Source organism: Sorex fumeus, unplaced genomic scaffold, assembly GCF_029834395.1.
Source record: "Sorex fumeus unplaced genomic scaffold, SorFum_2.1 ptg000161l, whole genome shotgun sequence".
Taxonomy (NCBI): domain Eukaryota; kingdom Metazoa; phylum Chordata; class Mammalia; order Eulipotyphla; family Soricidae; genus Sorex; species Sorex fumeus.
Genome location: NW_026606218.1, coordinates 155,214 through 178,540, shown reverse-complemented (window position 1 = coordinate 178,540; position 23,327 = coordinate 155,214). Strand labels below are relative to the sequence as shown.

General features: G+C 50.6%; 1 protein-coding gene across 1 annotated transcript in view; it reads right to left on the bottom strand.

Moving 5' to 3' along the window:
• Positions 1-23,327, bottom strand: part of RASAL2 (RAS protein activator like 2) — a 264,537-nt gene that overhangs the window by 135,605 nt on the left and 105,605 nt on the right. Inside the window, 1 exon segment of the mRNA XM_056107324.1 lies at positions 1,500-1,627. Coding sequence (XP_055963299.1) covers positions 1,500-1,627 — 128 coding nt within the window.

The following is a 23,327-nucleotide window of genomic DNA, read 5'->3' as shown; positions in this document are numbered from 1 at the left end:
ATATGGAGACGTTACTGGGCCTGCTCGAGCAAATCGATGAACAACGGGAGGACCCAAAAAGCAAAACAAATAAATAAATAAATAAAAGAGTGATCACGGATGCAGGCGGTTCTAGGCGACCAGGTTCTGCGGCACGCGGCTTGCGGAACTGCCCATGGGGTCATGCCCCAAATCTGGGTCCCGCCCTCCTCCTGAGTGCCCCCCACCACCACCACTCTGCCAACGCACCCCCCTCCCTGCCTCTTCCCTTCTGGCCCTCGCGATTCTGCCCTGACCATCAAAGGTTCCGTTTTTACCTGGTAATTCATTTGATTTGATCTCTATCCTAGGAAACGTTTTGTTTGGGGGTCACACCCAGCCACGCTAAGGGGTTACTCCTGGCTCTGTGCTCAGGATCATTCCTAGAGGAGCTCAGGGGACCCTATATATATGTATATACACACGCACACACACACACATATGAGATGCCAGGGATTGAACCCGGGTCGGCCATGTGCAAGCAAGCGCCCTAACCACTGCCCTATCTCTCTGGCCCCCAGCGTGTACTTCTGAGTGGGCCCACGTGCTGGGCCTGAGTCATAAAAGCCATCAAGAGAAAATTGACCGGAATTGGCCGCTAATGATGACTTGGCCTTTACCACACGGAAAAATCAGGCTCCGGGGAGGGCACGGGTGAAGCAACGGGCAAGGGCAATTATATTATAATTTATATTTATATTTATTTATATATATATATTTATAATTAGAATTATCACGGGAACAAAACACACTGCATCCAGAACCCTGAAGGCCCCCTTAAGGTGCTTCCGGAACTGCACGACTGTGCCCTGGACGCAGGGGGGCCCCTCTGGCCCCCTTCCCCGCCCCTCTGCTGGGTCCTGTGCCGAAGGAGGCCTCGAGCTCACTCGGACGCACAGTGACACCGACATGGCGGGGAGAAGCGTGTGCCCCCGCCCCGTCCGCCGCCTGCTGCCCACCCTGTCTGGGCTCTTTGGGGACATGCCAGCACCCACCGGTGGCTGCCTGGGACTTTCTCCTTGCCCTGGCCCGCAGGGCAGGGGGGAGGGCTGCTTTCTGCCGCTGCTAAGGACTGGGTTCCAGGCCCAGCGCCCTCAGGGGGTCCCATCTGCCCAAAGCCTGCCCTTAGGCAGACAGCGCTGGCTTGTTAATGGCAAGGACAGGGAGGGACAGGACGGCCACCATCCCCCTGGGTCCACGCAATCCTATACTCCGACTGCAAATGAGTCCACGGTCTCTCCCCTGCCTCCCCCTCCCTCCTCTCTCTCTCTCTCTCTCTCTCTCTCTCTCTCTCTCCTGCCTCCCTTCCTCTCCCTCTCTCTTCCCTTCTCTTGATCTCTCTCCCTCCCTCTCTCCTTCTCTGTCTGTCTCTCTCTCCCTCTCTTCCCTCCCCCCCTCTCTTATTTTCCCTCCCTCCTTTTTCTTTTCCTCTCTCTCCCCCCTCCCTCCCTCTCCCCCTCCCCCTCCCCCTCCCCCCTCACCTCCTTCTCCCTGTTGAGCAGCACAAGCTGGCTGTCGGTGAGGATGCAGTACTTGCGTTCCCACGTCGTGCTGTCCGTGTAGGGGGACTGGCCGCAGGACAGGCGATGCGTCGGCGGCCCCTTCACATCTGGGGGCCAAGGGGGAGAGACAAAAGCCACAGGTGAGCTTTGGGGCCGAGATCATGGTCAAGCATCAGCCTGGTGGGGGAGCGCGTGCGGGGAGAACTCCCTCCGGGGAAGGGGCCAGGGACCGAGCGCCCACCTGACACCGGGGGCCCTATGCTGGGAGAGGGTGACACTGGGGGGCACCTGTTGGGCCCACCTGAGCCTCCCAAGGCCTCAGGCATCAGCTCCAGTCTGGCTGGAGCGGTGAAGTGCTTGGCCATAGCACGCTGCAGCCACTAGAGGCCAGCAGGCGGCTGGGAACGCAGAAAGATTCCCTCACTCGGCACTGCACCCCGCAAGAAGGGAAACACCAACCAGCCAGCACCTGGTCACTGCAGAAAGCTCTCACTCAAATGCAGTTCTCGCAGAGGGAAGCACACTTCAGGACCTGGTCACTGCAGAGAGAGCTCTCACTCAAATGCAGTTCTCATGAAGGGAAGCATACATTAGGGCCTGGTCACTGCAGGAAGCTCTCACTCAAATGCAGTTCTCATGAAGGGAAGCACATATTAGGGCCTGGTCACTGCAGGAAGCTCTCACTCAAATGCAGTTCTCACAGAGGGAAGCACACTTTAGGGTCTGGTCACTTCAGGAAGCTCTCACTCAAACGCAGTTCTCATGGAGGGAAGCACACATGAGGGCCTGGTCACTGCAGAAAGTTCTCACTCAAATGCAGTTCCCACAGAGGGAAGCACACATTAGGGCCTGGTCACTGTAGGGAGCTCTCACTCATATGCAGTTCTCACTGAGGGAAGCACACTTTAGGGCCTGCTCACTGCAGAAAGCTTTCACTCAAATGCTGTTCTCATGGAGGGAAGCACATGTTATGGCCTGGTCACTGCAGAAAGCTCTCACTCAAATGCAGTTCCCACAGAGGGAAGCACACATTAGGGCCTGGTCACTGCAGGGAGCTCTCACTCAAATGCAGTTCTCACAGAGGGAAGCACACTTTAGGGCCTGCTCACTGCAGAAAGCTTTCACTCAAATGCTGTTCTCATGGAGGGAAGCACACGTTAGGGCCTGGTCACTGCAGAAAGTTCTCAAACGCAGTTCTCACAGAGAAAAGCACACTTTAAGGCCTGTCACTGCAGGAAACTGTCATTCAAATGCAGTTCTCATGGAGGGAAGCACACTTTGGGATACTCGGGAATATTTCTGAGGGTGCCTGAGGGACCATGTGTAGCAGGGAGGGGACCGGGGACCCGCTGGGCGCTCCCTCTAGCCACAGACAAAGTCCGATTTCTGCAAAAATTCAGAAACACGCACCGTCAACCACACAGAAATGCATATCGCCTAGGACGGGGAGTCCGTCCATCACCGCTGCGTTCTGCAGACGCCCAGCCCTCAGTTCGAAGAACGGGAGGCGCTTGCAGAACTGAGCTCACGTTCCCTGAAATGATTTCCCGGATGCCTGAGATGCAGAAATTGCCCCAAGATGCCAACCAGAGCCCAATTTCTATAAAAGTGAACACGCCTGGCGCAAGTAACATTTCCTCTTGCCCAGCCCTAAGCATCCACTAGGATATAAAGGCCACTAGCAGGTGCATTTCCTCTCACCCGGCCCTAAGCATCCAACAGCATCTCTTGGGTGCTGTTATTATTCATGTCACTGTCCTCCCGTTCATCGGTTTGTTCGAGCCGGCCCAGTAACATCTCCATCGTGAGACTTTGTTGTTACTGTGTCTGGCATATCGAATACGCCACGGGGAGCTTGCCAGGCTCTGCCATTCGGGCGAGATACTCTCGGTAGCTTGCCGGGCTCTCCGAGAGGGGCGGAGGAATCGAACTCGGGTCGGCCAGGTCGGCCTCGTGCAAGGCAAACACCTTACCGCTGTGCTGTCATTCCAGACCTTATTTTTAAGATTTTTAAAAATTGAATCACTGTGAGACAGACCCTTACAAAGGTATCTATGATTCGGTTTCAGTCCTACAGTGTCCCAACACCCGTGCCTTCTCTACCAGGGCATATTCCCAGCACCAGGGTCCCCAGGTTCCCTCCCATCTATAGCAGTCTCTCTCTCTCTCTCTCTCTCTCCCTCCCTCCCTCCCTCCCTCCCCCTTTGGGAACTGTGGTTCGCAATACAGATAGATACTGAAAGGTTTATCGTGTACATCCCTTGACCTAATTTAACACTCAGTTCCCATCCACCGTGATCCTTCCCAGCTATTACTGCCATCCTGGTTCCTTCTCTCTCTTACCTCCCTTCCACTCCCCACACACTTGTGGTGGACTCCAAGCCCTGACCAGGCCTCCTTAGCCCCCTGAGAGGGCCTCGTTTTAGACCCAAACGCCAAGCAACGGAGAAACACACCTACTCTATGTGGAAGTGTGCAACTTCTGGACCACACAAGTTTTCATTCAGTGACTAAACGCTGTTCCTAAGCTCGCCGAGCTCACTGATAACCACCTTCCCGGAGCACCTGGAGGGCGCGCTGTAATTTCATCCGGACAGGCATCCGAGGACACGGTCACGGTCACGGTCCTCCTGTTGTTCATCGATTTTCTCGAGCGGGGCCCAGTAATGTCTCCATCCTGAGATTTGTTACTGTGTGTGGCATACTGAATACGTCACGGGGAGCTTGCCAGGCTTTGCCGTGCGGGCGAGATACTCTCAGTAGCTTGCCAGGCTCTCCAAGATGGGTGGAGGAATCGAACCCAGCTCAGCCGGGCTCCAGGCCATCTGAAGACACATGCTAAGCAAAAGACAATGAACACCTTCGCCCGTGGTAATGAGAATCCAGGATTCCCCGTCTAACCAGGATCCTGACAAACGGACAGGAACCAGCCGTGTTTTCTAAACACCCCTGTCTGGAGTGAGCCTGAGTGAATTCTCGTAGAGTCTCGCGGTTTCATGTTCTGGCTCTTTCTGACCTGACTTGGTTCCTGCTTTCTCTGGGGAATGATGAAACAAACGTTCATACCCGAATTTCCAGAACTCGAGTGTGCCAAAAACTCCAGTGTGCCGAAAACACCTCAGATTTATTACTGGCTTGATTTTTTTTTGGGGGGGGTCCCACCCAGTGATGCTCAGGGGTTCCTCCTGGCTCTGCACTCAGGAATCATTCCGGGCTGTGCTGGGGGGGGGGGGGGGGCCTTTGGGATGCCGGGGATCGAACCCAGGTCAGTTGGACGGGAGGTAAGCACCTACCCGCTGTGCTTATTTCTCTCTGATCCCAGCAATTTTTTTTTTTTTTTTTTTTTGCTTTTTGGGTCACACCTGGCGATGCACAGGAGTTACTCCTGGCTCTGCACTCAGAAGTTACTCCTGGCAGTGCTCAAGGGACCATATGGGATGCTGGGAATTGAACCCTCGTCAGCCGCATGTAAGGCAAACGCCCTACCCTCTCCAGCCCCTAAATATTTTATTTATGCATTTTGGGCCACACCTGGTGATGCTCACGGCTGACTCCTGGCTCTGTGCTCAGGAATCACTTCTGGTGGTGCTCGGGGGACCCTACGGGATGCCAGGGATCGAACCCGGGTTGGCTGCATACAAGGCAAACGCCCTCCCCGCTGTGCTATCGCTCCAGCCTCCCACTGGCTTGACTTTGATTTCATGTTTGGTCACTGCAAGTTTAAAAACCTTTTACTGTTACCAAATTCTGTACAGATCTCCTACCCCCGGCCCAATTAGACTGTGTGACCCACACCTTAAGGAAGGTTCTAGAGCCTTGGGTAAGAGGCTGATTGATTTCTCCCCAGGACCAAAGAAAGAAGAAAAGACACACATGAAGACCTTTGCCCGCGAAAATGAGAATAGAGGCTTCCAAGTCTAAACACAGAGGATCCTGACAAAGGAAAAAAATGAAAAACAGATTTCCAGATTTTATATGGAAAAAAATCTGGTTTTTATGTCTAAATCTAAAAGTCCCCAAACTTGGGGGCTGGAAAGATAGCATAGCAGGGAGGGTGTTTGCTTTGCATGCAGCAACCAGGGTTTGATCCCCGGCATCCCATAGGGTCCCCTGAGTACCACCAGGAGTGAATCCTGAGTGCAGAGCCAGAAGTAACCCATAAGCATCGCCGGGTGTGACCCAAAAAAGCAACAAAACAAAACAAAAAAAGTTCTCCAACTTATTTGACCTACTGCTCCCTTGTCGGAAAAAAATAATAAATCACTCAGTGTGCCCCGGGAAATTGGTCTCCCTTAAGCGAACACACAGAAAGTGGCTTCCCCCATCTGCCCCCAGGGCTCCTACCTACACCCCACTCTGAGAAACCCCCATCAAATTTTGAAATGGATATCCATTTTACTCATCTTTCACATTTCAGTGATTTATAATGCCCACTTTTGAATGGGGGGGCACATTCCGTGGTGCTCTGGGGTTACTCCCAGCTCAGTGCTCTGAGGATCACTCCTGGCAGAGCTTGGAGACCACGTGGTGCCAGGGATGGAAAATGAGCCATCTGCCCACACTCCCACCTGCTGAGACGCCTCCCTGGACCAGTCACATCATAGAGTCCCAGGAAGACGACTCTATTAGCTGGACACTATTCACGACTGCCAGAGTCTGGAAACAACCTCGGTGCCCAGGAACAGACGACAGGATAAAGAAACTGTGGCACAGGGCCGAAGCGATAGGATAGCGGTAGGGTGTTTCCCTGGCACGCGGCCGACCTGGGTTCGATCCCCAGCATCCCATAAGGTCCTACGAGCACCGCCAGGAGTGATTCCTGAGTGCAGAGCCAGGAGTCGGCCCTGAGCATCACTGGGTGTGACCCAAAAAGGAAAAAGAAAAAAAAAATAGAAGAAACGATGGCATATCTATACAGTGGAACACTACACAGCTGTTAGGGGAAATGAAGTCATGAAATTTGTCTATAAATGGATGGACAGGAAGAGTAGCATGCTGAGAGAGATGAGTCAGAAGGAGAGGGACAGATATAGAATGACTGCACTCATTTGTGAGATATACACACACACACACACACACACATATAAAACTGTCACTGTCACTGTCCTCCCATTGTTCATCCATTTGCTCAAGCTGGCCCAGTAACAGTGTGAGACTTGTCACTGTGTTTGGCATATTGAATACGTCACGGGTAGCTTGCTAGGCTTTGCTGTGCGGGCGAGATACTCTCGGTAGCTTGCCGGGCTCTCCGAGAGGAGCAGAGGAATCGAACTCGGGTCGGCTGTGTTGGCTGTGTGCAAGGTGAACACCCTACCCGCTGTGCTATCGCTCCAGCCTATATATATATATATATATATATATAAAACCCAGCTCCCGGAAGCGACATCTTATTATCTCATTCTTGCTTTGGACAACCTGGCAGGCTACCGAATGTCACCTGCCCACACACCAGAGTCTGGCAAACTCCCCGTGGCGGACCCAATATGCCAAATACCAGTAACAATGACAGGTTTCATTCTCCTAACCCTGAAAGAGCCTTGAATATGGCACTTTTTAAAATCTCAGGGCTAGGATAAAAGAGACGTTACTGGTGCCTGCTCGAGCCAATCGACGAATAACAGGATGATTGTGATCATGAGATATATATATATATATATATATATATATATATATATATATATTAGAAGGCGAATATCCACGGACTGGGAAAACAGGGACTGAAAGACTAGTTAATGGTTGGGATCAACTACGAGTGTGTGAGGGATTGGGGACAGGTACGATAGAGAAGGGAACAGTATGACAATAATAGCTGGGAATGATCATACTGTGGGCCGGAGCGATAGCACAGTGGGTAGGGCATTTGCCTTACAAGCGGCCAACATGGCCAACCCGAGTTCGATTCCTCCGCCCCTCTCGGAGAGCCCGGCAAGCTACCGAGAGTATCTCGCCCGCATGGCAGAGCCTGGCAAGCTCCCCGTGGCGTATTCGAGATGCCAAACACAGTAACAACAAGTCTCATGATGGAGACGTTACTGGGCCCGCTCGAGCAAATCGATGAACAACGGGAGGACCGTGACCATGATCATACTGGACAAGAACTAGTGTTATAAGTAGGTAAAGGGATAGACATGACAACCTTTCAGCATCTGTATTGCAAACCACAATGTCCAAAAGGAGAGAGAGAACACAGAGACAGAGAGACAAGAGAGACACAGAGAGACAGAGAGACAAAGAGACAGAGAAGAGTGAAGAAAAATGCCTGCCATAGAGGCAGGCAGGGGGTGGGGGGTGACGGGAGGGACCCTGGGGACCCTGGTGCTGGGAAATGTGCCCTGGTGGAGGGACAGGGGTTGGAGCACTGCAGGACTGAAACCTGATCATGAACAGCTTTGGAAGGATCTATCTCACCGTGATTCGATTAAAAACTCTTTAAAAAAAAAAAAGAAAGAAAGAAAGATACTGGAATCACGGTGGGAGGGTTCCTTTTAGCCTTTCCTGGATGAACATTTAAGAGGCATTTTAAGCAACAAGATAAAACAGGATTGAAAATAACCTGCGGAGGCAATTTCTTCCGTCTATCATGTTCTCACTTCCCCAGCCCAGGGAACATCTAATCACCCACTTGAAGCATCGGCACACGCCTCACACGCACAGGATGCGACGGGAGAAATGACCGACCGGTGTCACCTTCCCCTTGCAACTCCTCTCCCTCCTGGGGGCACCCCCCTCCCCGTCTCCTGCCCCAGTGACATACTTCTAATTTCTGCATCTAATTATATTTAGTGCCTGAAAGTCCCCCTCGGGAAAGGGATGACTAAGTTCGTGTCACCAATAAAGACTCACGCTGGCAGAATTGGAAGACTGAATTTGAGATCTGCACTGTCCTGTCCTCTGGGGGGGGGGGGGGGGAACGGAGGACATTGGATATTGGCCTTATTAATGAGATCTGAATAATGTTTTTTTAGTAAGGTGGAAGAGAATTTGAGGTCGCTCAAAGCACTTTGCTAAACACTTGGGTATTATCCTCCACACTAGTAAGCCTCAAAGCAAAACAAAAAAAATTTTTATCACCAGATTTCTTTAACACGATAGAGAATTTCAAAGAGCTTTTGTTGATGTGAGTTATATTTACCGACATTTACCATATTCCAAATGGAAACTGAGCAATTTTGGAAATACGTATTTAAGAACTATTTTATTGCCTATCAGTGCAAATATATCTAATGAAGTACATTTTCCTAAACAACAAAAAGTAAATGACATAGTTTTAAGTCCTGCAAATCTCCTTCAAGTTGAAGAATCCTTCAAGTTGAAGTTCAAGTTGAATCTCCTTTGGTTGAAGAACGGATCACTGTGTCCCTATTTGAGGGGCTTGGGGGGGATACTGTTTGGCCCACACCTGGAGGTGCTCAGGGCTTACTTCTGGCTCTGTGCTCAGGAGTCATTCCTGGCAGTGCTGGGGGGCCATATGGGGGTCCAAGAATCAAACCAAGGTAGTATGCATGCAAGACAAACATTTTCGGGGACTGGAGCAATAGAGCAGCAGGTAGGGCGTTTGCCAAGCACGCGGCCAACCCAAGTTCAATCCCTGGCATCCCATAGGGTCCCCTGAGAACTGCCAGGACTAACTCCTGACTGTGGAGCCAGGAGTAAACCCTGAGCATCGCCGGGTGTGACCCAAAAAGGAAAAAAAAAAGACAAATATTTTCACCCCTGTACTCTCTCTCCAGACTAACAGCTGGCTTCTTTCCTTTGTTTCAAGATTTCATTAATTGCTTTATATTGTTTTGGTTGAGGTATACAAAGAAAAGCTCAATTCAATAAATCTGTCATTGGGAGAAGGGAAGAGAATTTTCAGATCATTCTGGATCATCAATTTTTTGTTTTGTTTTGTTTGGGGGCCACACCCAATGTCTCAAGACCCCATGCAACATCTTTTTTTTTCTTCCTGCTTTTTTGGGTCACAACTGGCGATGCCCAGGGGTTCCTCCTGGCTCTGCACTCAGGAATCACTCCTGGCGGTGCTCAGGGAACCCTATGGGATGCCGGGAATTGAACCCGGGTCAGCCAAGAGCCTGGCAAACGCCCTCCCCGCTGTGCTATCACTCCGACCGCCCCCCGCAACAACTTTTAGTCAACCAAGGTCCCAAGAGATGGTACAGTGGGGACGCCTTTTGCCTTGCATGCAGCCAACCCGGGCTCAATCGCCAGTATCCCATATAGTACCCTGAGCACCGCCAGGACTGATTCCTGAGTACAGAGCCAGGAGTCAGCCCTGAGCATTGCTGGGTGTGGCCCTCAAAAACCAAATAAACAGTTAATGAAAAGCCAAAAAGAGTCGCTAATTGAGTGATTAAACACGAACTCTGACCACACAACAATGAATTTCTTTCACGCTGTCATACTCACTGGTCTACGCTGCCCTCTGAATGGATCTTTTACCGATATATCTGAGTTGACAGGATCATATATACACGATCGTCTAGAAAATGTTACTTCGGTAAGATCTGTACCTCTTCCAAATGTGGACGCTCCATCCTGAATCTTCAGAAAGAACTGGAAAGCAGTCAAGCGCAAGGCTGCCGAGCCAAGTTTTGCAATTTTCTCATTTTTGTTTTAGTCTTGAATTTAGTCATTAGCAATAAACACCACTGGGTTGTTTTTTTTTCCCCCTCCTTATGGGATAAGCGTATACCTCTCTTTTTTTTTTTTTCCAAACCTCGTGCCAAATAAGCAAGTTTGAATAACTACAGTCGGTCCCTCGGCGGCGGGTCCAGCTCCCACAAACTCATCTGGCAGAAACACGCGCCCTGGTCATAGCATCACGCTTTGGGGAGGAGGCAACGTTAAGGGGGTTGGTTTCCCAGACCAGCACCCGCGAAAGCTGAGTTGCAGTGCCCGGGGCTTTCCTGACACCCAGAACTTGGACTGTGTTCCCACGGTCACGCGGAAGGGGAATGAGTCCCTTTCTCCCCTGATGGGCGGAGAAGAATGCAATGGCTGCAGGGGGTCTGGGGGGGTGTGGCTCTGTCAATCCCCGGGACCACACCAGTGGGTCTGCTTAATCCTGCTTTCCTGTCACCAGTAATGCCCCAAAGTAGAGAGAGAGAGAGTATATAAGGGAGATTGTCATGGAGGCAGGGGGAGGGTGGGAAGGGGGGATTCTGGGGACATTGGTGGGGGGGAGTGTGCACTGGTGGAGGGATCCCCACCCAAGGGTGATCGCCCCCTCCAATCCCATCCTCCCCCTCCCTCCCTTTCTCTTTTTCTCTTTCCTTCCCTCTTTTTTTTTTTTTTTTTTTTTGCCTTTGGGATCACACCCAGCAATGCTCAGGGCTGACTCCTGACTCTGCACTCAGGAATCACTCCTGGCAGTGCTCGGGGGACCCTATGGGATGCCGGGGATCGAACCCGGGTTGGGCGTGTGCAAGGCAAACACCCTCCCCAGCTGTGTTCTTACTCCGGCCCCGCACCCCCATTTCTACAGCACCTGCCGTTCTTTCCCCTACTCAAGTCCCGAGCCTTTCTCAAAGCCATCCTGCATGCTGGAATCAACGTTCTCCAAACTCCAGTTCCTGCCGACACTCCGCCCCCTTCTTATGATGACACAGTGTTGATGGCATCTGGAGAGATGAATCATGTCTAGGGTTTCCACTGGCCTACCCCAGCTCTGTCAGAGGAGCCATTATCCATGGCACTAGAACCATACAGTGAGCACTTATTTTTTTTTTTTTTTTTTTTTTTTTTTGCTTTTTGGGTCCCACCCGGCGTTGCACAGGAGTTACTCCTGGTTCATGCACTCAGGAATCACTCCTGGCGGTGCTCAGGGGACCCTATGGGATGCTGGGAATCGAACCTGGGTCAGCCGCATGCAAGGCAAATGCCCTACCTGCTGTGCTATCGCTCCAGCCCCACGATGAGCACTTTTTAAATAATTCATGCATTGTAGCACTGTTGTCCCACTGTTCATCGATTTGCCAGGCTCTGCTGTGCGGGCGGGATACTCTCGGTAGCTTGCTGGGTTCTCCGAGAGGAACAGAGGAATCGAACCCAGGTCGGCCACATGCAAGACAAACACCCTACCTACTGTGCTATTGCTCCAGCCCTTTTTAAATAACAGGGCCTGAAAGTCAAAGCACCTTCCTGGTCCCAGGGTCGCAGAACGGGAGCTGTCTGAGCAGCACAAAGACCCCCGTCAGAGGCTGGGGCAACCGGACATCGCTGTCTGTGGGGAGTCTTTTTTTGGGGGGGGAGGGGTCACACGCAGCGATGCTCAGGGCTGACTCCTGGCTCTGCGCTCAGGAAACACTCCTGGCAATGCTCAGGGGACCCTACTGGATGCTGAGAATCGAACCCGGGTCGGCCATGTGCAAGGCAAACTCCCTACCTTCTATACTATCGCTCCAGCCCCTGGGTGTAATTTTTCTATATGAAGAAGTGCCTTCGACAGTGATGTCCAGAGACCCCTCACAGAGACCTCTCAGGCTGGCAGCTCAAAGCGAGGGCCCAACACAGTGACGAGACATTTTGGGCCTCACGGAATGGGGTTGGAGCTGGCCCTTTCCTCCCCATCCCAATGAGATCCCAAGTTGCCACCCATGAAAGGCCTCTCTGGCTCCTCATCAAGCTGCTTAATGGCCATGATCCCAGAGACTCAGGAGCAAAGCTTGGAACCCAGCAGGTTTGGGCAGAAATCCCTCCAGATTTAAGTGTTAAAATTTTGGAATTTCAAAATCGCGCGGCCACTACTGCAGCCACGCGACGTCATATGTTATTCATAACCAGCAATAGAAAACAAATTGTCTACTGTTGTCTTTTCAGCAGATCTGAGTGTTGGGGTAAAATCTCAAATAATAATGGTGGGTCTGGTGTCGAAATATTGCATGTGATCAAAGTAGAAAGAGAGTCATGTGGAAATCACCTGCCCCACAGGTAGGAGGAGGGTGTGGGATGGGGGTAGACTGGGGTTTTTGGTGGTGGAGAATGGGCACTGGTGAAGGTACGGGTGTTTCATTGTATGACCGAGACTTAGACCCGAAAGCTTTGTAACTGCTCTCACCGTGATTCAATAAATAAAATTATAAAAAAAAAAAAAAGCGAGGGCCCAAGCTCTCTCAGTGCCAGAGATGACCTGGGTAGCCCATCAGTGCTCCGGGCCCTCTGGTGACACACCAGACAGTGCCCAGCAGCAAAGCAGGGCTGGCGTCTGCGGGGCATCCACCTTCACTCTTGTACCAGTTCTCCAGCCCTGACGGTTGTGACTTGGAAGGAGGGAGTCCCACGATGCCCACGCGGGCCAAGCACGGTGTATACAGCTGGCGAGCTGTATGGAACGTTCTGTAGGATAGAATGTTCTGTAGGATGGAACGTTCTGGAGGGTGCCAACGTCACGACGGCAGCAGATGGAGTCAGTCTCAGCCTGGGGTTCAGCTTGAACACGCGCATCTCCAGCTCATCCCAAGCCGAAAAATAAAAATTATCCACACCCACTCACTTTTATTGCGACCCATAGAAAAGGGAGAAATGTTTATTTAAAAAAACTGTAGTGAAGGGCCAGAGCGATAGTACAGCTGGAAGGGCATTGGCCTGGCACACGGCCGACCCGGATTCAATCCCTGGCATCCCATAGGGTCACCCAAGCACCGCCAGGAGTGATTCCTGAGTGCAGAGCCAGGAGGAACCCCTGAGCATCGCTGGGTGTGATTAAAAAAAAAAAAAAGAAAAAGAAAAACTTGTATTCTTACAGTGATGTCAGGATGTTGAAAAGTTCAAAGATGTATCCATTTGGCCCTTAAAATCCAACTGGAGGGGGTGGAGAGATAGCACAGCGGGTAGGGCGTCTGCCTTTCGCGTGGCCGACCCGGGTTCGATTCCCAGCAGCCCACATGGTCCCCTGAGCACCTCCAGGAGTAACTCCTCAGTGCAGAGCTAGGAGGAACCCCAGGTGTGACCCAAAAACAAAAAAAAACCCCCAACACCCAACTGGAGGTTCTATCAATGGTCAAAACTTAAGAACCTTTTCCCATCTTGTGATGCTTGTACTGAGAGAAAATGGACAAGACAAGACTTGATCTCAAACCCCGAATCTCAAACACACTCATGCCTTTGTTTAGATTCAGCACTGCTAAGATTTTCTGTAGAAGTACCAAATGACCCCTTAGGAATCAACTTCTTTGCTCTCATTTCAGGGGAGGTGCCGTGGGGAAGGAATTTTGCTGTTAGAGGGATATGATTTTTAGCAGCGCTGGGGAGAGAGGACACAGGCCCCTCTCCTGGGAGACCAATTTCTGAGGTTATAGCAATTGGTCCTCAGCCACCACTCAGCTAGGACCTAAGAGAGCAGGGGAAAACCGGCCGCAGGGGGGAAGAAGCCATATTATGAGTTGCTTGGCACATTAAAAATCATTATAACAGCTCTTGCCCTCGCCTCAGAATCCACGAGAATGGAATTCAGAGCTAAATCTGCATCTTTTCTGAACCGTGACCCATTTGAGTCACCAATCACTGCGTCTGAAATGAAAACCACCAACACGCCGCTGCTGCGGGTTTCTTCGAGAAGAATCCCATCAGGCGGGCAACCCCGTTCCGTCGGCACGGATCTGACACAACCTGATTTTCATTAGAGGTGAAAAATCCTTTGCTTTCGATCTGAAACTACTGACCCTCAGAGGAGCGCGAGCAACACTTGAAATGTCGGCTCTGAAGCAGAATCAAGGAGCATTTATTTCCTCGTCAATACAGCCAGCCCACATGGATGCCAATTCAGTCCTGAAAATGGGATGGAGGGCAATTTCCTCGGAACAGACAGTACTCCTATTTTATTTTATTTGCTTTTTGGGTCACACCTGGTGATGCACAGGGTTCCTCCTGGCTCTGCACTCAGGAGTTACTCCTGGCGGTGCTCGGGGGACCCTATGGGATGCTGGGAATCGAACCCGTGTCGACCGCGTGCCAGGCAAACGCCCTCCCCACTGTGCTATCGCTCCAGCCCCGAGTACTCCTATTTTAAGCAGTGAAAAAAAAAAAAAACTTCAGTTCCAGATCATCTAAAATTCCCAATTCGTTTCCCAAATATCCTTAAAATATCATTAAACAGGGGCTGGAGAGATAATACAGTGAGAAGTGTGCTTGCAATGCTACAAGGATGACCCAGCACCCCATACGGTCCCCTTAAGCCTGCCAAGAGTGATCCCTGAGCACAGAGCAAGGAGCAAGCCCCGAGCACTGCCAAACAAATAAAAAATACCCAATAAAGAATCCAACCAAATCTTCTAAGTTAAAAGTAAAGATTACAGGGGTTTGAAGGGATAATACAGCGCAGAGGGCGTTTGCCTGGCACGCAGTCACATGGGTTCGATCCCCAGCATCCCATAGGGTCCCCTGAGCACCGCCAGGAGTGATTCCTGAGTGCAGAGCCAGGAGTCAGCCCTGAGCCCAGCCAGCTGTGGTCTGATCGTGATTTCAATGATCATGGCAAGAGAAAAAGATTTTGTGGGGCCGGAGAGATAGATTGTCCAGCTGGGTGGGCATTTGCCTGGCATGCGGCCAACCCGGGTTCAATCCCCAGCATCCCATAGAGTCGCCCAAGCACCACCAGGAGTGATGCCTGAGTGAAGAGTCGGAAGTAAGCCCTGAGTATCACTGGGTGTGACCCAAAAAGAAAAAAAAAATGATGATTACAAAATGACTTGCTGTAAGAGGGTTCATGTGTTTAAGCTCCTTTTCTACCCGTGACGTATTCGAGATGCCAAACACAGTAACAACAAGTCTCATGATGGAGACGTTACTGGGCCTGCTCGAGCAAATCGATGAACAACGGGAGGACCATGACCGTAACCGTGACCCTGAAGTGAGTTCATAATGACCAGTTAACAACGCATGAGACGAACTAATAAATGAACTAATACAGCTTTCTGAAATGAACGCTTTCATCACTGTATTTTTCCTCACCAATAGGTAAGAATCACGTGGACCGTTCCTGGGGACACGTACAATGACAAGTTTGTCTTCTGTTTCTCATTAACGTTCAGATTTTCTTGAAACGTTGAGACGTTCAGATTTTCTTGAAACGTTGAGACGTTCAGATTTTCTTGAAACACCATCCTATCAGGACCTTCAGATTATGAGACTGACGCGCTGCCTACTTCGTTAAGGAGGCAACTCTCGGAGAGCCCAGCAAGCTACAGAGAATATCTCGCCTGCTTGGCAATGATATGCCAAACACGATAACAAGTCTCACAATGTTACTGGGCCCGCTCGAGCAAATCGATGAACAACGGGAGGACAGTGACAGTGACAGTGACCATACTGTCGGGAAATCCAATAGCTGTTCTCTCCCCCAGACCCGTGTGCCAGGGCTTGAGTGATAGCACGCGGCCTTGCAAGGCAAACGCCCTCCCTGCTGTGCTATCGCTCCAGCCCCTGTCCCAGTCATTCTACACAAAAGCCCCCACCCCCTGACTCCATAACTGTCACTTATCCCAGCATACAGACACAGATGGGGAGCGAAACCGGGCAGTGCTCAGGAATGCCAACAGTGCTCCTGGCCAACTCCGCACCTCCTCCAGCGGACCCGCAGTCCCAGTAGGCAGGAAGGAGAACATTCTCCCGGAGGAAAGAATCAAATCCACTAATAAAAGGAGCTCCCCCCACCCAAAGGCGCCCAGAGGTCCTCTAAAAACGGCAGCAGACAAGGACCTCCTCCCACGGAGAGCAAAGAAACATTTGCAGAGACCGGAGGTCTCTGATATGAAATAGACTGAAACGGAATTAACTGAAACGCTGGGAAGCTTCCAGCTTGCAAGAGACCCAGACTAGCAGACAGACTGGCCAAGGAGCCACAAACAATCAGGAGGTGGGGGGGGACCCCACCCTCAAGGCTGAAGACCCGGCAATCCATCAAGCGGTTCCCGGGGACGTTCTATAAAAAGCCATCTTCCCAGAGCTAAGGAAAGTTTTTGTATAGGAAAACATGACAGCAGGCATCAAAACAAAGCTCGGGAGATGAAAATTCAGAAAATATCCACATATCACAGAAGGGAGAACAAAAGCAAAAAAAGAAAAAAAAGAGCAGGAGGAAAAAGAAAGAAAAGGAAACTGAGACGTTAGCTGAAGAGCTTCCTCAGGAGAAAAAGACCCAAAGGGGGGGATGGAGTGATAGCAAGCGGGGAGGGTGCTTGCCTTACATGTGGCCGACCCGGGTTCGATCCCCGGCACCCCATAAGGTCCCCCAGAGCACCGCCAGGAGTGATCCCTGAGTGCAGAGCCAGGAGTCGGCCCTGAGCATCGCCAGGCGTGACCCCCAAAAGCAAAAGGAACTGAAGGACTGCTCACTTCGGAATAGGGTTTCAAGTTCTAGGTAACCACAAAATACATCTCTGAGGGGGGGGAAAAAAAACCCAGCACGCAAAATCTGGAGTAAACCTAGACTCAACTTCCCCCGAAGCCACACAGGAAGGCAGAAGGCCACGAGGCAGTAGCTTTATAAAAAAGCAGGCCAGAGAAAGCTGTTTCCAACCTACGCTAACCGGAAGCAAAGCCCAATCCAATCTGAGGACAGAGCATCCGTCGATATTCAAGGCCTGCGTGCCCCCCCCCCTAGCCCCCGTGGACTCTTGCCCAGCTTGTTAACTGCTTAGACTGACCTGGGCGGCCACCGCACACCGGACACCTGGACAAATCCCTTCCCACCCTCCTGGGGCCTGCCTGAGAGGACGGGATGGTCTCCTCTCCCCAGTGCCAGTCTGGAGGTGGGGCCGGACCCTCAGACCCCACTTCAGCAGCACCGACCTCCTCCCCTGGTCCAACTCTGAGACAGGAGCAACAGGCAGGGCTGGGGTTCTTGCAGAAAACCATTTTGGGGAAGACACCAACATGCCACCCGTATCAGGAAATAAACCAAGTCCATCAAAAATACAGCCCCGGGGGGCTGGAGAGATAGCACAGCGGGTAGGGCGTTTGCCTTGCACGCGGCCAACCCGGGTTCGATTCCCAGCATCCCATATGGTCCCCTGAGCACCCTCAGAAGTAACTTCTGAGTGCAGAGCCAGAAGTAGCCCCTGTGAATTGCCAGGTGTGACCCTCCCCCCCAAAAAAAGCAAAAAAAAAAAAAATAGAGCCCCGGGACAGGAGCAATAACACAGAGGGTTAGGGCACTGGGCGTTTGCCTTGTGTGCATCTGACCCGGGTTCGATCCCTGGCATCCCCTAGGTTCCCCCGAGCACCGCCAGGAGTGATTCCTGAGTGCAGAGCCAGGAGTCAGCCCTGAGCATCGCCAGGTGGGACCCAAAAAGCAAAAAACAAAACAAAACCCCAAAAAGTCCATTCAAACAAACCCCAACAGTCTGCAATGCTGACGGTAGAACCGAAGCCACCTACCAGGCTGGGGGGTGGGGTCTTGGAGGGTCAATGGAGACAAAGTTCAGCATGCTTGGTGGGGGGTGTACTGGGGTTTTGGTGGCAGGTATGAGGTGGTCGCCTACTTCTGAAGAGGTATGACTCTCCTGGTACTTATCTCGGCTATCCTTGGGTGTTAGTCTCCTATTTTGTTACTTTATGTTCCCCAGATGAATGCAATCTTTCTATGTCTGTCCCTCTGTTTCTGACTCATTTCATTTAGCATGATACTTTCCATGTAGTACCACTTGTATGTAAATTTCATGACTTCATCTTTTGCCAGCCACACATGCTAGGGGGAAAAGGCAGCTCAGATAGAGAAGGGAGCACCAAATAAAGGGTGTTGGGAGGATCCTCCCAGGATGGGAGAAGCATGCTGAGAGTAGACTATAGACCAAACATGATTGCCACTCAATGCCTCTTTTGCAAACCCCAACACCCAAAAGGAGAGAGACAACAAAAGGGAATGCCCTGCCACAGAGGCAGGATGGGATGGGGGGGGAATGGGGGGTGGGAGGGATACTGGGATCCGTGGTGGTGGGAAATGGGCACTGGTGGAGGGATGGGTATTTGATCATTGTATAATCGAAACCCAAGCACAAAACTTTGGAAGTCTGCAACTGTACCTCATGGTGTCTCACTAATAAAAATTAAAAAAAAAAGAGGTATGACCCTATCCTACTGGGGGCAATTTAAACAACAAAGTCAAGTTCCTTTTCGATAAACTCTGAGGTGCTGAAGGGAGGGGGAGGTGACGTCATCATCATCCTGAGTCAAGCAAACCGAACATATATAAAACGCGACTGCGTGGGTGTGTCCGGGGACTAGATTCACACCTGCCCTGAACTATTTACACAGTTTGGTCAACCATTTACCGGAGACTCCCATTATCTCTGTGGCAAAGGGACAAAGTGGAGCTTTGAAGTTTTTTTGGTTTTGTTTAGTTTTTTTTTTGTTTTAAGAAGAGGGTTCCCAGAGTCTTTGTTTGTTTGTTTGTTTGTTTGTTTCTGGCTTTTTGGGTCACACCAGGCGATGCTCAGGGGTTACTCCAGGAATCACTCCTGGTGGTACTGGGGGACCCGATGGGATGCCGGAGATCGAACCCGGGTCAGTCACGTGCAAGGTTAACTAACACCCTCCCCACTGTGCTATCGCTCCAGCCCCCCCGCCCCCCGAGTCAGTCTATATCCCCACCGTATGCTGGAAAAAGTCACCTACAGAAAGAGAGTGCGTGGCAGGGACTCCGCCCCCAGCACCTCATATGGTCCCCTGATCATACCAGTGATGACCCCTGAGCACAGAGCCAGGAGTAAGCCCTGAGCACGACAGGGGTGGCCCAAACACCCCACTTCCACCGCCTCAAATCAAGTAAAGGAAGGGGGTTGGAGTGATAGCACAGCGGGGAGGTCATTTGCCTTGCACACGGTTGACCCGGGTTCGACTCCCAGCATCCCATAGGATCCTCCAAGCACCACCAGGAGTAATTCTTGAGTGCAGAGCCAGGAGGAACCCCTGTGCATAGCCAGGTGTGACCCAGAAAGAAAAAAGAAAAAGAAGAGGAAAGGAAAAACCAAGAAGCCCCATTTATGTCGGTCTGACAATTCATGTGCTTGCGAGAAGAATCATCTGTGCAAAGGTACTGCTCTAATCGAACCAATTCATTCAAAGGCAGCCAACTTTTTGCCTCGAATCTCCACACAGCTACCAGGAAGAGGATTAATCCCTCCCGGTTCCTCTGCGAGTTTCAGTGAAAACCAAAACAATGTGCCGGCACTCCTCAGCTGCAGCCACACGGGTGCAGAACAATGGAGAAACTGTTGGGTGATAATTATTTTTACTTCCGACTCGGGGTCGGACCCCATCTGGAAAGATGCAGGGGCAGATAGGGCCCAGTCAGTGGCTGCCAACTGAGATGCATTGTGTGGCCCTGTCAATGGCCTGACGTCACTGAAACCCGGCACCCACCGGGATGACAAACAGTTGGTTTCCAAGGCAACCGGGAACCCTAGCCACCAGAGGTCACACAAAGCCCAAGACGAGAGCCTTCCCGACAATGCCAGGAACCCGGCCAGCCTGTACCCAGCAGAGAAAGCATTTGGGGTTGCCCAAGTCCTCACTCCAACAAACCCACTCCCGGGGGCAACCAAAAAGGGATCAAGAATTTACAAGGGGCGTGGGAGATAAAACAGGGGTGGGGAGGGCGCTTGACTTGTATGTGGCCGACCTGGGTCCGATCCCCATCACACCATATGGCCCCCTGAGTCCCAGCAGGACTAACACCTGAATGTAGAGCTATGATTAACTGCAAAGCTGCAAAATTTTGTTGCAAAATTTTTGCAAAATTGCAGAACTGCAAAGTGGACCCCAGCCCTCCCCCCGCAAAAAAAAAAATTAGATTTTGAATAGTCCCATGAGCAGAAGCTCTCAAAAGACCAGTCCGGGGGCCTTTCAGGAAACATAAGAGCATAGGTTGTTCGAAGGACACACACACACACACACACACACACACACACACACACACAGTTTGTTGGGTTTTTTTTTTTTGGTTATTGTTTTCTTGGCTTTTTTTTTCTTTTTGGGTCATAACCGGCAATACACCAAGGTTACTTCTGGCTCATGCACTCAGGAATTATTCCTGGCAGTGCTCGGAAGAACCTATGGGATACTGGGAATCGAACCCAGGTCGGTCGCACACAAGGCAAATGCCCTCCCCGCTGTGCTATCGCTCCAGTCCCAACACACACATTCTAATTAACCTTACAGCAAGAACCCCCGCCGCCTCCGCCCCCGCCCATCCCGTTCTTGAAAAAAGTTGTTTTTTCCTTACCTAGTACCAGTCTCGAACTAACTCGTCCTTTGTGAATTTCCTCCGTAAAATTTGCTCATTCCTAAATTTAACGAGCAAGACTGACTTACCCCAACCTAGAACTACAGGTCAAGGGTGGGTGAGGTGCTTCTGATTCAGGAGATACAAATCTGAAGCTAGTGGGGCTTGCCTTGTAAGCAGCCTACCCGGGTTCACTCCCTGTACCCCAGATAATCAGGAGTGATCGCTAAGTGCAGACTCTGAAGTCAGCATCGGGTGTGGCCCAAAAAACAAACCAAAAAAAAAATCGAAGCTAGTTATTTCTTAAATTGCAGGTTCGATATCCCGACTCCCCACCCCAATGCAGTTACCGAGTTCCCCTGAGTGGCAGCGGTGCGGGGTGGGGTGAGGGTGAATGGAACTGTGAGCAGGACAGACCTGGTACTCCCTCCCGTCCTAACTCCTTGGTACCGTTTCAGCCTCTGATGGAGGGGTAAGGAGGGTTCCGAAGGACTCACTTTCATCTGTTTCCTAAGTACTATCATTCATCATCGGTTCCCTTGGGCAAGAACTGTTTGGTGCCTATTTAATAGCTCATTGTTTCTTAATTTTTTTCCCCCTATTTAATGTTTCAATGCAAGCAGTTAAGTGTGGAGTCTACTTTAGGGAAGATATACATTACATAATGTATTACATCACATTATTACATTATTGTAAGCCCTAGAAAGACAGCATTGCAGTGAAGGGAAACATCATCTTCCTGGCTGTTTCAACTGTGGACTGTGACCCTGCATGCAACTGAAGAGAAGGGCCAGAAAAAAAAAAACCTTTAAAATAAATTTGTGACGGTTAGATTCTGTACGCCCATGGGAAATTAAAATTATCAGTTTGTAGGGGGCAAAAGTGGATAAAATTTTTAAAATCCTAGCTTCTTAAACCATTTTTATACTTAAAAAAATAGGTATGTCAAGAAGTTCGTGGTGTAATAAAAGATAAAGAATAAAAGAAGTTCATGGTATCTGTAAAAAAAAAACGCAAATCAAAGCATCTTCAAAATTCAGAGTGGATAGAGAAAACGTTTAAGACTATTTTACTTGAGAGAGTCTGCCCCTAAACCCTCTACCACCCCTTGTCTGTTTTTAGGCCACACCCAGCGATGCTCAGGGCTGACTCCTGGCTCTACACTCAGGGATCACTCCTGGTGGTGCTCAGGGGGACCCTATGGGATGCCGGGGATCGAACCCGGGTCAGCTGCGTGCAAGGAAAACACCCTCCCCACTGAGCTATAGCTCCAGCCCCCACAATGAGTGTTTTTTAAGGGGGTCTCCCAGGGAACTGGGGGCTCTAGCTGGGCACCATCACATGGGGTGCAGTTCATGGCCATCTGACGTTGGTTTTGGTTGGCTGGTTGGTTTTGCTTTTGGGTCACACCGGCAATGCTCAGGGCTGACTCCTGGCTCTGCACTCAGGAATCACTCCTGGCGGGGCTCGGGGGACCCTAGGGGATGCTGGGGATCGAACCCGGGTCAGCCGCGTGCAAGGCAAACGCCCTCCCCACCGTGCTATTGCTCCGGCCCCATCACCCCTTGTTTTCAGTGTCTGCATGAAGAGGACCATGGAAGGTGGGGTGGGGGTGAGAATGCGGAGTGTGGTGGGAGGGACAGAGCTCTGCATTCCATCCAGAGAGGCGCTGCCATTTTTAAGTAAAACAAGGTCGAAAGTCCACTGGTCAACGGCAATAATCAGAACACAGAACCAGATCCTAAGTTTTATGGCTTTCTGTTTGCTCTCCAGATGAAGTTGGCAAGAGGGAGCGACGTTACCAGGCAATACGAATGTGCAGGTGCGTGTCTGTGTGTGTTACGGGCCAGAGATGAAGAGCAGCTCAGTTATCAGAAATCACATTTAATACTAGCAAAATGGGCAGCTACTACAAGTAATGCTTTAGGCGGAAGTACCTCATTTTTCTGTGAGAGTCCATCATTTCAAGGATAAAAAAAAATCGGTTTCATCGTTAAAGTGCTTTTTAAGTGTCACATCTAGTCAAGAGAAAATAAAGAACTGTATGTAGAAAACATAGGCGTTGGGACAGCTAAGAGCTAAGACGTCATCCATCACTCCTATAATTTCATGGTTTTCACGGTACCCAGGTAGATACAGAACACAGTTAATGGTAACATGATGGGCACTGAGATCAGGGTTCAAAATGACCATTTTTTTAATGCTTTTTGGGTCACAACACCCGCGATGCTCAGGGGTTCCTCCTGGCTCTGCACTCAGTTATCACTCCTGGCGGTGCTCGGGGGACCCTATGGGATGCTGGGAATCGAACCCGGGTTGGGCGCGTGTGCAAGGCAAACGCCCTGCCTGCTTAACTATGGCTCCAGCCCCCGAAATGATCATTTTTAAAAGGTCTACCAAGAGTGCAAGAGTGCTTGAGTGCTTAATTCTGATAATATAACTTGGCTTTAAATCGCACCAACTTTCAATTTTGTAAGTAATTTTGCAATAAATATACCCAAAGTTGATGTGCATCTCTGATTATTTCCTCTTTTTTGTTTTAACTTTTTAATTCAATCACTAGGAGATAGACCATTACAAAGCTG